This window comes from Mobula birostris, chromosome 12, assembly GCF_030028105.1.
Source record: "Mobula birostris isolate sMobBir1 chromosome 12, sMobBir1.hap1, whole genome shotgun sequence".
In the NCBI taxonomy this organism is placed as follows: Eukaryota; Metazoa; Chordata; class Chondrichthyes; order Myliobatiformes; family Myliobatidae; genus Mobula; species Mobula birostris.
The window spans coordinates 76,843,006-76,857,216 of record NC_092381.1 but is presented as its reverse complement, the minus strand read 5'-3'; the positions used below and the strand labels follow the sequence as shown (position 1 = coordinate 76,857,216).

General features: G+C 39.7%; 1 protein-coding gene across 2 annotated transcripts in view; it reads right to left on the bottom strand.

Annotated features, from left to right (window-relative positions):
• The window catches only part of dennd1b (DENN/MADD domain containing 1B), a 333,534-nt gene that overhangs the window by 205,908 nt on the left and 113,415 nt on the right, over positions 1-14,211 (bottom strand). For both annotated transcript variants that reach the window (XM_072274177.1, XM_072274178.1), the window contains exon 3: positions 13,523-13,566. In XM_072274177.1, coding sequence (XP_072130278.1) covers positions 13,523-13,566 — 44 coding nt within the window. The remainder of the gene's footprint in view (positions 1-13,522; positions 13,567-14,211) is intronic.

The window sequence follows — 14,211 nt, the reverse complement described above, 5'->3', positions numbered from 1 at the left end:
ACTCCTCCACCTAACTAAAGTTTCTCAAAGGATAAAAGTTTCCCCTCAGGTTGTACACTTCAGATTACATGCAACCACAAGATAAGCACTGTGTAATGTTCCCTATCTTTATTTTTTTCAACACTTCAAATAAATCAAATCTTCAGCAGTACAGTTTTGTAAACAGTTAAGGTATAGCTGCTGCACATGAAACCACTTTAGCATTTTATAAACAGTATACAAGAAAACTTTCTATACTCGCTAGCTTATTAATGACAGTATACCGTCATTTCTAAACTCAAGCCAGACTACATCAGGCAATCATTAATGTAATTTACAAAGATAACTAGCTTAGCTCTCTAAAAATCATGCCAGACTTTCCCCACTTTCCATCATTTCTTTTTCTTGCCTTGAAAGACAGAGTAGAACTTGGTCCTTCTTCATAAATTGTGTCTTTTTGTGAAAAGGTAACTAGCAACAAAGAGCTTTTCCAAAGAATATTTTCTCCCTGACAGAGAAGCTCTTCAGTCAGGTCATTTTACCCCATAGGGCTGTGTCACTAGATCAATTGCAGGGGTCTGCAAGACCAGCTATGTCCATCTGGCCAGTCCCCAGTGGGCATAATTGGAAGCTTTCCAGAGCAGGATAATTGCCAACAAAGGGACTGCAGCTAGACATGTGCCTGAGGGATATTCGAAATCCCTCCACTTCCCCCCCCCCCCCGACCCCACCAAACCAGGCGATCCATGCAAAAGGCCAGAAATGTACATTTCTCAGCCTGTTATTTGAATCCCTGAGGTTGCTTAGCTCAGTCACTGCAATCATCAGTTGCAATGGAATCTGTCTGGGATTTATAAGATATCCTCGTAACCAATACAACCATGCAGAAGAACTATCTGAAATCACACACTTTACAGCAAGAATCTAGCAGGTGAACATGTAAATCTTGATCCCCAAAATGAAACAGCCAAAGAAGGAATGGTTTTGAAGGCAAGATTACTTATTTATTAACTTTTTTAGCTTTAGTACTGATTGCCCATTTGCCTCTGCCACTCAGAATGTGCTGATAAGTACTTCTTGAAATGCTTAAATCCTGTTACAATGAAGAAACATTGACAGATCGCCAACTCAGGAGACTGTGCAGCTCTGAGGAGAACCTACAGAAAAAAGTATTCCTGTAAGCCTAGGGCTCTTGTTCTCATGAGTTGAGAAGATGTTGTCGACTAACTTTTGCTGATGGGACATTTGTAATTACTGTTTTCTGGCAGTAGAAGGAATGAATATTTCAAGTGGATGATGAAGTGCACTTAATCTTCGGTATATTTTTGAGTTTTTTGAATATTGTAGTAGCTACTCAAACCGGCAAATGGAGGGTATTCCATCATATGACTGACATGCCATCTGGTAGCTAGGCTTTTGGGGTGTCAGGTATTGATACCCAAGCTCTGGCCTGCTTTTACAGGCACGGTATTTATCTCTGATGGTGGGGGGAAGTGGGGGCGGTGGTGGGGGGAGGGGGAGTCTTAGAAGCAGAGATCGATTACACTCGCAGGTTGGGCCCCACTATCATTGAAGAGAAAGGGATTGCCTCAACAAATCTTTTTCCTCAGTGCTTGAGAATTTTCATGTTTGAAACAATGTCCCACTCCAGTTTTCTTTTGACACTGAAAATGTCTTGAAAATTCAAAACAACCTAGTTAGAGACACTTTAATACTTCCAGACACTTTAATGGTGCATAAAGCTACTTCAAATATTATGCCAAATGCAGAAGCCACAGCCTTTGCAAAGCGCAACTAAACATTTTTTAATATTGTGAATTCCTTGGGGGATACTATTAATTCCTAACTGACTCCACAAGAAGTAACAGTTTTATTAGCATGTACACCAACTTTACATATGATTATAGCAATTTTCATCTCTTTCAGTGTCTAAAAGTGCATACTGTGAAGTAAAGTCCTTTGAGAATCCCACAGCTTCTAAGCAATTTACAAGCACGCAACAGCACTGGTTAGATGCCGCAGGTGGTTTGGCTGGCAAGAGCTCCATTCATCTCATGCTGATATTTTTCTTTAAACAACAGAAAAATCTTGAATTAATGCTTCAAGCTAAAATCACACATATCTGAGAAAATGCCCGAAGCACTGAGATCACACCCAATTGCATACAAATCTTGTGTACAAATTCTGGGCAATCTTGCGTACAAATTCTCCAGAAAACTCCTCTCCCTCTATCGACTCCATCATAAGAAGAAAAGCTCCACGAAGTGAACGTTGCAATGATGAAATGCTCCATGGTGTATAATGATTTTCTCAAAGAGCAATGTTGGACCACCTGCTTTGAGATGGGGTATACATATTCTGGAAATCCTACTTGATTACCAATGGGGAACTGGAAGTACTTTTTAAAAACTCTCTGAAACAATTACATCATTGTGGCAGAGGCTAAATTATACTACATAGGAGTTCAAAGGAGGACAGGACTTGATAAGCCTTCAAAATGTCCAGCTAAAGAAAATAGGTGATGTCCAACTGAGCAAAAAGACCAGAGAAGTCACAAGTCTGATTGCACTGTGCTGGCTCAGCTACCCCAGTAGAACATAATAATTGAGACTGGCCATCCTGAGAGTAGGTCTGTGCAGAGTGTGGTGGGAGGAAGGGGAATGGTTCGAACCACTGAGCTGCTCAATGAGATTAAAGCCTTTCGTACTGGTAGCAATCTAACTGTGATATTGAGAATTGGCCTGAAGCCATCAAACAGCAAAAGGGTATAAATGGATTGTGGTCCGCTTACAGACCAGCCACCTCTGATGTCCTGAGGCTCCCAGTTCTAATCATTATTTTTTATTAATTACTCAAGTGTAGGTGCTGAAAAACCTACCAGTATGGAGATGATATCTAACTTTAGGCAAGAATGCATCTGATGAAGGGTCTCAGCCGAAAATATCGACTGTTAACTCTTTTCCATAGATGCTGCCTGGCCTGCTGAGTTCCTCCAGCATTTTGTGTGTGTTGTTCCCAGTACAATAATTCAAGTTACCTGTGGGTTAGTTCGGTAAATGTAATTGTTGACCTCATTTTTGAGAAGATGCAAATCTGTGAAGTGGTTTCATTGCTCACGTATAGTATTCGGCACGTGGGCAGTGAAAACATTTCACAGATTTATGTCTTCTCCAAAATGTGCCAATGCCACTGGGAAGACAAAGTTATGGACATTTGGAAGCATAGATCTACAAATATTTCCATTCAAATCTGTAGTGCAATAGCAAGAGTGAATCAGGGTGCTGAGTGCATTGCAATTGTGAGGGGCATAGATAGGGCAGATATTGAGAAACTTTACCCCCCCCCCCCCCGGCCTAGAACTGGAGGTAGGAGATTTAGATGGGAGTTTGGGATTTGAGTTAGAATTAGATAAGCACGACACATTATTACATAATGTACTGGAAAAAAGGATCAGTACAGGTTCAACAACAGTGCAATCACAGTGGGTCAAGTGCTCTGTTTCATATTGTGTGACTCTATGATTCAAAATGAATTCAGGACAAAAGTTCCTCCAGCATTTTGTGTGTGTTGCCTGGATTTCTGGCATCTCTTGTTTGTGATCAGATGTTGGGAAGTGGTTCTTTTCCCCAGCTACAAGTTTTGATCATCTAAAGGGGGTCAAGGGGGAATTTACGCCCATTAATCTATTTTTGGTTTGTTTTACTACCTTTGACTGGACTATACTTAGCATCAGGATAGATAATTAACATTTAAATTGCGATTTTAAAAAAACTCATTGCATGTGTGTAGGAAATGTCTAACAGGCTACTTGATTTGATCCTTTGTGGAAATCCTCAAATCTATACTCTAGTAAGATGCCAAAAGGGAGCTGGTGTCCACTGAACTTTGACCTGACCAGCTCCAAATGATGGAGAGGAAAAAGAAATGACTTCAAAAATAATAATCTCCTTAGATATAAAGAAGTTTAATTTTGAAAAATAGTTCTTTGGCAAAAATAACTTGCAGCGAGATCTAATCCTTTATCTTCTTTTAGACTAAAGCAGCATTAGCATGATGGCCAGTGATACTGAGATCATTCCTAAAGACAGGTCTCATCAGACCACCTCATCAGTTTCAACCATAATTTTTGGCGTTCATTTTTGCTCCCATATATACAATTCACAATTATATATGCCTATTCCACATTAAAATGTATCTGATGGCCAACAGTGGCTGCTAGATGGGTTTTGTTCACCAAAACTAGAGTATATCAAAACATCTGCATTAACTGACAAGGTTGAAAAAGAATCACCCAAGTCTATTTATGCAAACTACAGTATGGTGCTGATTTTACAGTCCTTGCTGGAGGTAAACTTAAAGATAGTTTAATAAAAAATTGTTGATTAACATTTAGTAAAACACACAGACACAAAAGCCGGAATGGAGAAATTCTTCAAGCATACACAATTATTTACTGATGCCTTGATTAGATTTAATACTTAAGGTGTCAGAAATGCAAGAGATCTGAATCAGTGCAACAAAAAAATCAAATATGTACCTACTATAGTAGCTGCATAAAAAAAGACTAAAGGGAATAAATTCACTTCCATCTGTCTACTCTATCGTCCCTTTAAGCCTTTTTTATACTGATGAGCTAAATATATGCTTTTGCTCCCAATGACAGCAGCTGTGAATGACCAAGACTTCACAGTATTATACCAGTCATTTTCACATCATATTCCAGTATTGCTGCCAGCTCCCAGTCTGTTTCCTTTGAATCCCATTCTACTGCAGCAGTATTCTTATTCAATCAATTCATATTTCCATAATCCACAATTCTGCTGCTCCTTCACCTCCCTGGGGTGGACTAACCCTTTTGCCCCAAACTATGGCCTACAACTGTCATTAAGCCCTGCAACAATAACGAGACAAACAAAAGAGCCAGCGGTACTGAGGGTTTCTGCTGCCATATGCTGGCTAACTTCGAATTCTTTGACTATTGCAGTAACCCAACAAAAACATTAAAAAAACCATAATCCTAATCATGAGCAAACTGAATAGGTCTTTTATGCTGTTGAACTAGAGGCCAAGCCATCTGTACACAAATCCTCATAAAGTGTAATCTCATCCAAGGAATGCTTTCATTCGTTTATTTATTTAGCTGTTTTTCCACCTACTTCCAGTTAACCCTTTCCTCTACCTTGATAAAGCGAGTCACAGAATTGGACCAGAGATGCCTCAAATGACACTTGAGGCCTCGCACATAAAGAAAACACTCTTCACAGTTACTAAAACACAAAAGGAACATCAAATTCTATTTTATTCCTAATCCTCAGTAAATAATAATAGTATCCCGAACAAGATTCAAACCTACAACAGGCCAACCATACAATCAAATATTCAGTAGCCTTTTCTTAAGTGGTTACATGAAAGTAGCATTAATGACAAAACTTTTTACGAATTATTTGTTCAGATAGATGACGAAGTGAAGAGTAAAAGACATTATGATTTATAGATTGCAAATAAACCATTCAACTTTGCTCAGCGTACTGGACAGAAAACCCTTCACGTTCTGATGAATTGAATAATCAGGAGCCCATTTGAGCTCAGTACGGAAATGGGATGTTTAAGCTCAAAAGATAAAACAAAGTCATATTTTAATGGCATCCTTGGACAAGAGAACTGTACCCAAAATAAGGAGACTAATAAGCTGAGTCTTCGTGCAAAATAAGAGTATAATAAACTAGGACAAGAACACCCTTAAGTCACAAGCAACTGCAGATATAGGAAACTGTAAACAAAAGAAAATGCTAGAAGAACTCATCTGGTCAAGCAACATTTGTGTTGGTAAAATGTTGGTCTCTTTGCTGTCACCGATGCTGACTGATCTGCTGATTTCATCCAACATTGTTTTGTACAAGAGTATGCTTGATTTTTGCAGATACTGACAGAGGTTAGTTCATACAAGCACGAGGCTAAAACTGATTCAGAGCTTAGAACAGAACATCCAGATTGCAAAGGGAAGAAATAATCAGATTATCTTTCAATTCCAAGACACAGCCAAACCTTTAGGATGCCCTGCCTTACCATTTAGAAATATATACAATGTTTTCGCAATTACAAAATGCCACACCGCAGAACCAACTCAGACTACAAATTCTCTGCGAAGTAGCTAGGAAGCTTCAGAATGCATTCCAATCAATGCAAAGTTCAATATCTGAAATCATAAAGAAAACTAACAAGCATATATTGTAAAAAAGCGTAATTTCAGAGTAGATGGCCCAGCGAGCTTTTCCAGCCCACTACGCCATGCTAAAGCTCAGCTTGCCTCTAATTTCTTTGACCAACACACAAAGCTCTGGAAGAACTCAGCAAGGTCAGGCAGCATCTACGATGGGAAATGAACAGTCGAAGTTACGGGTCAAGATGCCTCATCTGGATCCTGAGAGAAAGACTATCAATCCTATACTCAGCAGCAACTTTATTAGGTACAGAAATAGAACCTGGTGGTTTTCTGCTGCTGCAGCCCATCCACTTCAAGGTTCAATGTGTTGTACATTCAGAGATACTCTTCCGCACACCACTCCTGTAATGCATGTTTATTTGAGTTACTGTTGACTTTCTGACAGCTTGAACCAGTTTGGCTATTCTCCACTGACCTCTCACATTAACACGGCAATTTCACCACAGAACATGGCTACGCACCATTCTCTGTAAACACTAGAGACCCGTGTGTGAAAATCTCAGGAGATCAGCAGTTTCTGAGATGCCCAAAACACCCCATGTGGATCTGGCACCAATAATCATTCCACTTAGATCACATTTCTTCCCCATTCTGAATGTTTGATCTAAACAACAACTGAACCGCTTGACCATGTCTGCATGCTTTCATGTTTTGAGTTGTTGCCACATGATTGGCGAATTCGATATTTGCATTAATGATCAGGTGCACATAATAAAGTGGCCACTGAGTATATCTATTCTTTTTTTACTTTTATATACTGCACACCATTCCACAACAGCCTATTCCAGAGAAGATGAAGGGTCTCAACCTGAATTGCTGAGTTACTTCAGCACTTCGTGTGTTGCTCCAGATTCCAGTATCTGCAACCTCGTGACTCTATAATTTCAAAGTTCAAAGTAAATTTATTATCAAATACATATATGTCACCATATACAACCCAGAGATTCATTTTCTTGGGGCATCCTCAATAAATCCATAATAAAATAATAAGCATAACAGAATCAGTGAAAGACTACATCAACTAAGGTGTTTAACCTTTGATGATGGATGTTGCTTTCCAGCAACAGCGCTCCATGTAGGTGTGCTCAATGTGGGGAGGGTTTTACTCGTGATGGACTGGGTTTTACCTATTACTTTCTGGATGACTTTCTGCTCAAGGGCATTGGTGTTTCCATACCAGGCAGTAATGCAGCCAATCAATATTCACTCTACTACACATCTAAAAAAGTTTGTCAGACTTTTAGATATCATGCCAAATCTTCACAAACTCCTAAGGAAGCAGAGGTGCTGCCGTGCTTTCTTCAAAATTGCACTTATGTGCTGGGCCCAGGACAGGTCCTCTGTAATAACACTGAGGAATTTAAAGTCGCTGACCTTCCCCGCCTCTGATCCTCCGGTGAGGACTGACTCATAGACTTCTCATATCCACCTCCTGAAGTCAATAATCAGCTCCTTAGCCTTGCTGAGTAACAGGTTGTTGTCGTGGCACCACTCAGACAGATTTTCAATCTCCCTCCTATAAGCTGATTCGTCACCACCTTTGATTCGGCCTACGACAGTGCAGTCATCAGTAAGCCTGAATATGGTGTTGGACTAGTGCTTAGCCACACTTACTAAGTGTAAAGCAAGTAGAGCAGGCGCATAAGCACACGGCCTTGTGGTGCACCTGTACTGATGGAGATTGTGAGATGTTCTTGTCAATCTAAACTTATTTGGGTCTGGAAGGGAAGAAACTGAGGATCCAATTGCGTAGGGAGGTATTGAGGCCAAGGTGTTGGAGCTTATTGATTAGTTTTAACAGGATGATGGCATTGAATGCCAAGATGTAGTTGACAAAGAGCATCCTGATGTATGTATTTTTGCTGTCCAGATGTTCCAGGGTTGAGAGAAGAGCCAAAGAGATGACATCTGCTGTGGATCTGTTGCACCAGTAGGCAAATTGGAGTGAATCCAAGTCACTTCTCAGCCAGTAGTTGATATGCTTCATCAATAACATCTCAAACCACTTCATCACTTTGGACATAAGTGCTACTGGACAATTATCACTGAGGCAGGTTACCACGTTCTTCTTAGGCGCTGGCACAAGTGAAGCCTGCTTGAATTAGGTGGGTACCTCAGCGTGCCGAAGCGAGTGATTAAAGATCTTAATCAATACTCCACCCAGTTGAACAGCACAAGTCTTTAGTAGTTGGCCAGGTACCCAGTCTGGGTTGGATGCTTTTCGTGGCCAGGATGCTTCCTGAAGGCTGTTCGCACGTTGATCGCAGAGACTGAAATTACAGAGCATCAGCGGCTCTGGGAGTTCACGGTTGTTCCTCCACGTTTTGACAGTCAAAGTGAGCACAGAAGGCATTAAGCTCATCTGGAAGCAAAGCCCTGTGGTTGCCTATGTCGTTTGATTTTACTTTATAAGAGGTGACAGCATTCAAGCCCTGCCACAACTATCAAAGATCCTTCATTGATCCAAGTTTAGTCCGGAATTGCCACTTCATCTGTGAGATGGCTTTCTGGAGATCGTACCTGGCATTCTTGTAACTTTCTTGGTCACTAGACTTGAATGTCTCTGATCTGGCTCCCAGCAAATTGCGGAACTCATGGTTCACCCACGGCTTCTCGTTGAGGAAGACTTGAATTATTTTGTGGAGACACATTCATCTACAACTGTTTTTATAAAATCTGTGACAACCACGGTGTACTCACTCAGATCCACAGATAAGTCATTGAACACGACCCAGTCCACCGACTCGAAGCAATCCTGTAACCGCTCCTCTGCCTTCCGCGACCATCTGTTTGTTGTCCTAATCTCTGTTGCTCTGCTCTTCAGCCTCTACCTTTAAGCAGGTAGAAGGACAGCCAAGTCATCAGATTTTCCAAAATATGTTCTGGGCATGGAATTGTAGGCATTCCTCATTTTAGTATAATAATGGTCTAGCATGCTGGGAACTCTGGTGATACAGGTTATATGCTGATGGTAATTGGGCAGGGATTTCTTCAAATAAGCCTGGTTGATTAGAAATGCATCGGGATGGATTATTTCTTGTTTGGAGACAGCATCTTGCAGTATTTCAAGCGTTTGATAGTAGTCAGCCACTGGTAGTATGTAAACTCTGGTGAATATCACAGATGAGAACTTCCTAGATTAATAGAATGGATAGATTTGAGAACCACCACAATGGAGCACTACCGAAAGTTTATCATGAAACACACACCTCCACCTTTTGCCTTTTCCAAATCAGCAGTTCAGTCCACCCTGTGAATCGAGAAGCCTTCAGGTCTGATTGCCATATCTGGTGTCCTGGGTGTAAGCCACAGCTCGGTCAAACATGGAACACAACAATCTCTCATGACCCTACGATACAGCAATCTTGCCCTCAGCTCCTCAATTTTGTTCTCCAGCAACTACACATTTGCTAGCAAGACGGTGAGTAAAGGGTGTCCCATTCTTCTGGTTTGGCGTTTCCCCCACTTCTGCCTCACTTCTACCAAGGCAATGAACCTTCATCCACTTAAAGGTGCTGTACCTGCTAGCTTGAGAGTTAAGTACACTGAGTCCTTTAGAAGATCGTGAAATCTATAGTGCAATTTCCTGTTTTGTGCCCATTGCCCTTCTTAAACAGATATTAGCAGTCCTCTGAGACCTCCCCAATGGCTAAAGAGGATACAAACACCATGGTCATTATTTAGGTTTGCCTTGAGTCATGCTGTTTTTCATTCAATTCAGGATGCCTTGCACAATATCACCACAAGTTCACTGTTCTTGATCAAGTGTGTAAAGTCTCTCTACTCCTTTTTTGCAAGTGACACCCTATTGTGTAATAAGTCCTCAGACTCAGGTCATGGCCAGGTCAGGTGTTCATTTTATATTTTGGGAGATCTCTAATTGGCTACATCATTATCCAGTTCAGCATAATTTCCATCTAATGGCTCAACTTCCACCTCTCCACATACAGCAAATATTGTTTCCTGTCCTAGAGTATCAGCTCATTAAGATTACTTAGTTGACTCCAGCTCAGCTGCAGACTGCTGCTGGTAATGTTATCAGTTCACTCATTTTCATAGAGCTCTCTCTTGCCAGCATTTGCTTTAATCTCCATAAAACAGTGACTTGCATTTTTCCATCAGATGTCCAGGGCTCAAATGCCTTCAAATGATCAGCAGTAAAACCAGTATCAATACTTTCACCTACTGACATTAACTTCACATTCATGCAGTACAGACCCGACTAGACCCTTCAGCAAACAACAAGTCACCCTGAAACCACTTGAGTCTCCACAACACTGTTGCCTGCCCAATTGCTGAATTACATACATTCTTGCTAACCCTGGAAAATTTTTAGAGGTGGACAAATTTGTAAAAAAAACCAAATAGTTGAGCACCAGTTCTACTTCCACTCTTCCTCCTTGTCTTCTTCTTCACTCGCTGCCATAAACATTTTTCTTTGCAATATACGTAGGATGGTTTCAAATGCATTGTCAGATATTAACTTGGCATTGATTGGAACACATTCTGAAGCTTCCCAAGTATGTAGCAGAGTTCAAAGTCTGTGTTGCTGCTGTGGTGTAGCAGTTTGTAACTGAGAAAAAGTTTTGTTCAATTCTAAGTCGTAAGGCGAGGCATCCAAAAGTTTTGGCTGTCTCTTGGAATCAAAATTTAATGTATCAGTTGCTTCCTTTTGCAGTCTGGATTTTGTTCAAAATATTGGCAATATCCTTCTTCCATGTTTCAATTCCCATTCTTCACAAACGCTGTGCCCAAAACGTAGCATTGTTATTCTTACACTTTGAGTCACTTATCATGAATACTATTTTCAGTTAAGAGCCACAGCTTCTTGTTCTCAAAGGCATCTTCATCAAAATATTCCTCTGAATATTCACTGTTCACTTCACCCCATCTGTCTAAGTTCTTTCGGCCTTATTTTCTATGGGCAGAGCTCAGTTCATCTAATTTTGGAAATTTTGCACAATAACATCTTTTTGCAAAGGTTTTGGTCATTCCCCTCAATCTATGACTCTGTTGCTTAATAGTCACATTTGCTTGTGGTGTTCATTGTCCAAAAGCACCCTTGGAAATACAAGTTTGATTTCTTGCACAAGCTTAGGCTTAACATATCAAAATCTTTCAGAAAAAAGCTGATCAAGGAATGGCATTTCATTTATATCATGCAATTACACTAAGTGAGTTGAATTTGGCAAAAAAGCTCTCTCCGAAATGCATCTTTCACCTTGATTTGCATTCTTCATAAATAATAGATCTAATTTTCAACCATGGTTCCAAAACAAATAGCATTTCTGCAGAGCTCAGTCAGAAGAGATGAAACACAAGTGCACTTTACCAGGCTATGGATAGCAACGGGAATGTTGACATGTGGGGAACAAAAAAGATAAGGCAACTTTTAAATAGAGGAACTCGTCAAATAGAGACGGTGGCAAAAAAAAATCTAGAACTGAAATATAACAGTGGTTGAGAGCGAAAGAATAAGAACGGGAAGTTTTGGACAAAAATAATATGCTTCCTTATTACACGAATGATTACATTTTTGAATGACTGAATTGGCCGCAAAATGCTATGAGATGTCCTGAAGTAGGGAAATGCATTTTATAAGCATCTTTCAAATATAATTCTCACGAATAAAGCAAGCCAGTGGAGCTTAGGGATACATGCAGCTCAAATTGTCATTTACTACGCTTCAGTCTACATTTCAGCTTTACCAACCATTGAAGAAACTTCACCATAGTTACACTATGAGGACACCATCTTGCTTGTGCATAGTTAAGGTTGAAGAGTTACAAGTACAATTTACATTATTATGGAGAGCTTGGACCCTAACAGAACATTGTTTCCTGGTAGAGTGGGAAAGAGCAGGAGCAGATGCAGGAGAATTTTAGCAGTTTTTTAAAATTTAACAGATTAATCACGCAGGTGAACATTTCAAAATTAATTTTGTTTTCAAGATTACTCTCAGTATTGTAAGGCAAAATGGTAACTAAAGTAGTTCAGTGTTTATTTGAAAGATGATCTGGGTGTTTATACCGAGGTAAACATGCAGATTTGCTTATATTTGTTGATAGCCTGATGAGTGCATCTTCAACTCCTGTTCACTTTTTTGTGGCATTTTTAACAATAGCATCAATTGTTAAAGCCTCTAGGATCCCCAGAAAAGCTGTGCACCCAGCACCAACATCGGGACAAAAGTTCAAATTATACCACTGCACTTGGGAAATTCCAAGTCATTAAATAAAGTAGTTCAAATAGAGAAAAATAGTCTATGATGATCATGAAGTTTATAGATTAAGGCAAAATCCATCTGATTCACTAATTGCTTTGAGGAAAGAAATCTGGGAGATATGGAACTCTAGAAAAGGGGTTCCCAACCTGGGGTCCACGAACCCCTTGCTTTATGGTATTGGTTCATGACATAAAAAAGGTCGGGAACCCCTGTTCTAGAACCATAATGCTGTGGTTCATTCCCTGCACCAAGCCATTATAAAATTGAATAGAATGAATCTGAACCAAACCCAAATACAATAAACTCAACCCTGCACACAGAATGTAACACTATCCTTCTGGTGATTATCAATAAGTTTTCAGAGCTTCTCAAAAGAGTAGTTAGGAGCAAAGTTGTCATCTTCCTGAGGATAAGTGAATTGTAATGTAAATGTAAAGTGAATTGTAAATGTCCTGAAGAAGAGTTTCAGCCCAAAACATCAACTGTTTATTCATTTCCATAGATGTTGCCTGACCTGCCAAGTTCCTCCAGCATTTTGTGTGTGTTGTCATAACTAATAAATCTTTTAGTTGGTTGAGGATATTCAGGGAGATGAAAATGATGTGGAAAGATGGAGTTAAGATTCAGTTATGATTTAACCCAAAGGTGGAAAAGGTTCAGAGGGCTGAATGGCTTGCTCCTGATCTATCCCAATGTCACCGGTCAATAGATGTGATCAACCTTTTTTAGTTCTGCTGCTGACAATAACTTTAAAAAATTACTCCAATTAGAATTACGATATAATATTCTGGAGATCCATCACAACTTCTCTTACTTGTCCACCAACCAAAATTATGGCCGTGGGAGGGATGCATGCTTGGAAAGAAATTAAAGCACATGAGAAAAGAATTGCACTACAAAGCAATGAAATCAATATTAAAATAAGGCACCTGTCATTAATCAAACAAAACATTTTTTTTAAATATTGCTCTATCTGCTATAATTGCTTTAGGTTACATCTGAGAGATCAGTTCAGTGACTTCATTCATCTCTGCCTTGTCATAGCTACCTAGGAAAAACTATTATATTATGAAAAAGTTAATCATGTTTCAAACCTGGTCTCTGAAGTCCTCTGGGAACTTCCAAGCAACCACTGGATCTGTAAATAATTGACAGACAGTATTAATCAGCTGTGAGGGAATAAAACCTGGCACAGTCAGACTACATTAATATTAAAACAGTTGCTAGTTTCAACTTTTCAGGCAAATACTGAAGCAGTCTTCCAAAAATCACTGCACAGTATGTCTACATTTCTACTTACAGCACAACTCCTTTGTATTTAACATCTTTTATTCAAGTTGCTTCAGGTATATTAATAAAACAAAGAACAACTTGTTCTGTATTTTAGAGCAAAGATGATTTAATTACAAAAATTCTAATTTTCAGTAAAATGTAAAAGCTTAAATGTGAATTTGCAGGCTGTTCTATAAATATATCTTATAGAGAACCATAATATAGTACAGAACAAGCCGCAGCCTTTGATCGTCATAGACCAAATCAAATGTGCCTGTCATGGCCAGAAATTTACTGGGAAATGCCTGCAGTTGCAACTAAAACTGCCCACATTTCTCACTTCAATCACCATGAAATACAGGAATACTGAGTGAACGCACGCCTCCTGAATTCTCTGACTGCTCTTTGCTAGTGATTCTGTATTGTGTGTTGGCATCAAACTCCACTTGCAGTGGAAAGATGCGATGGCAGGGCATAAACTTGCAGGAGTCCTCCAGACCACAGGATCTGC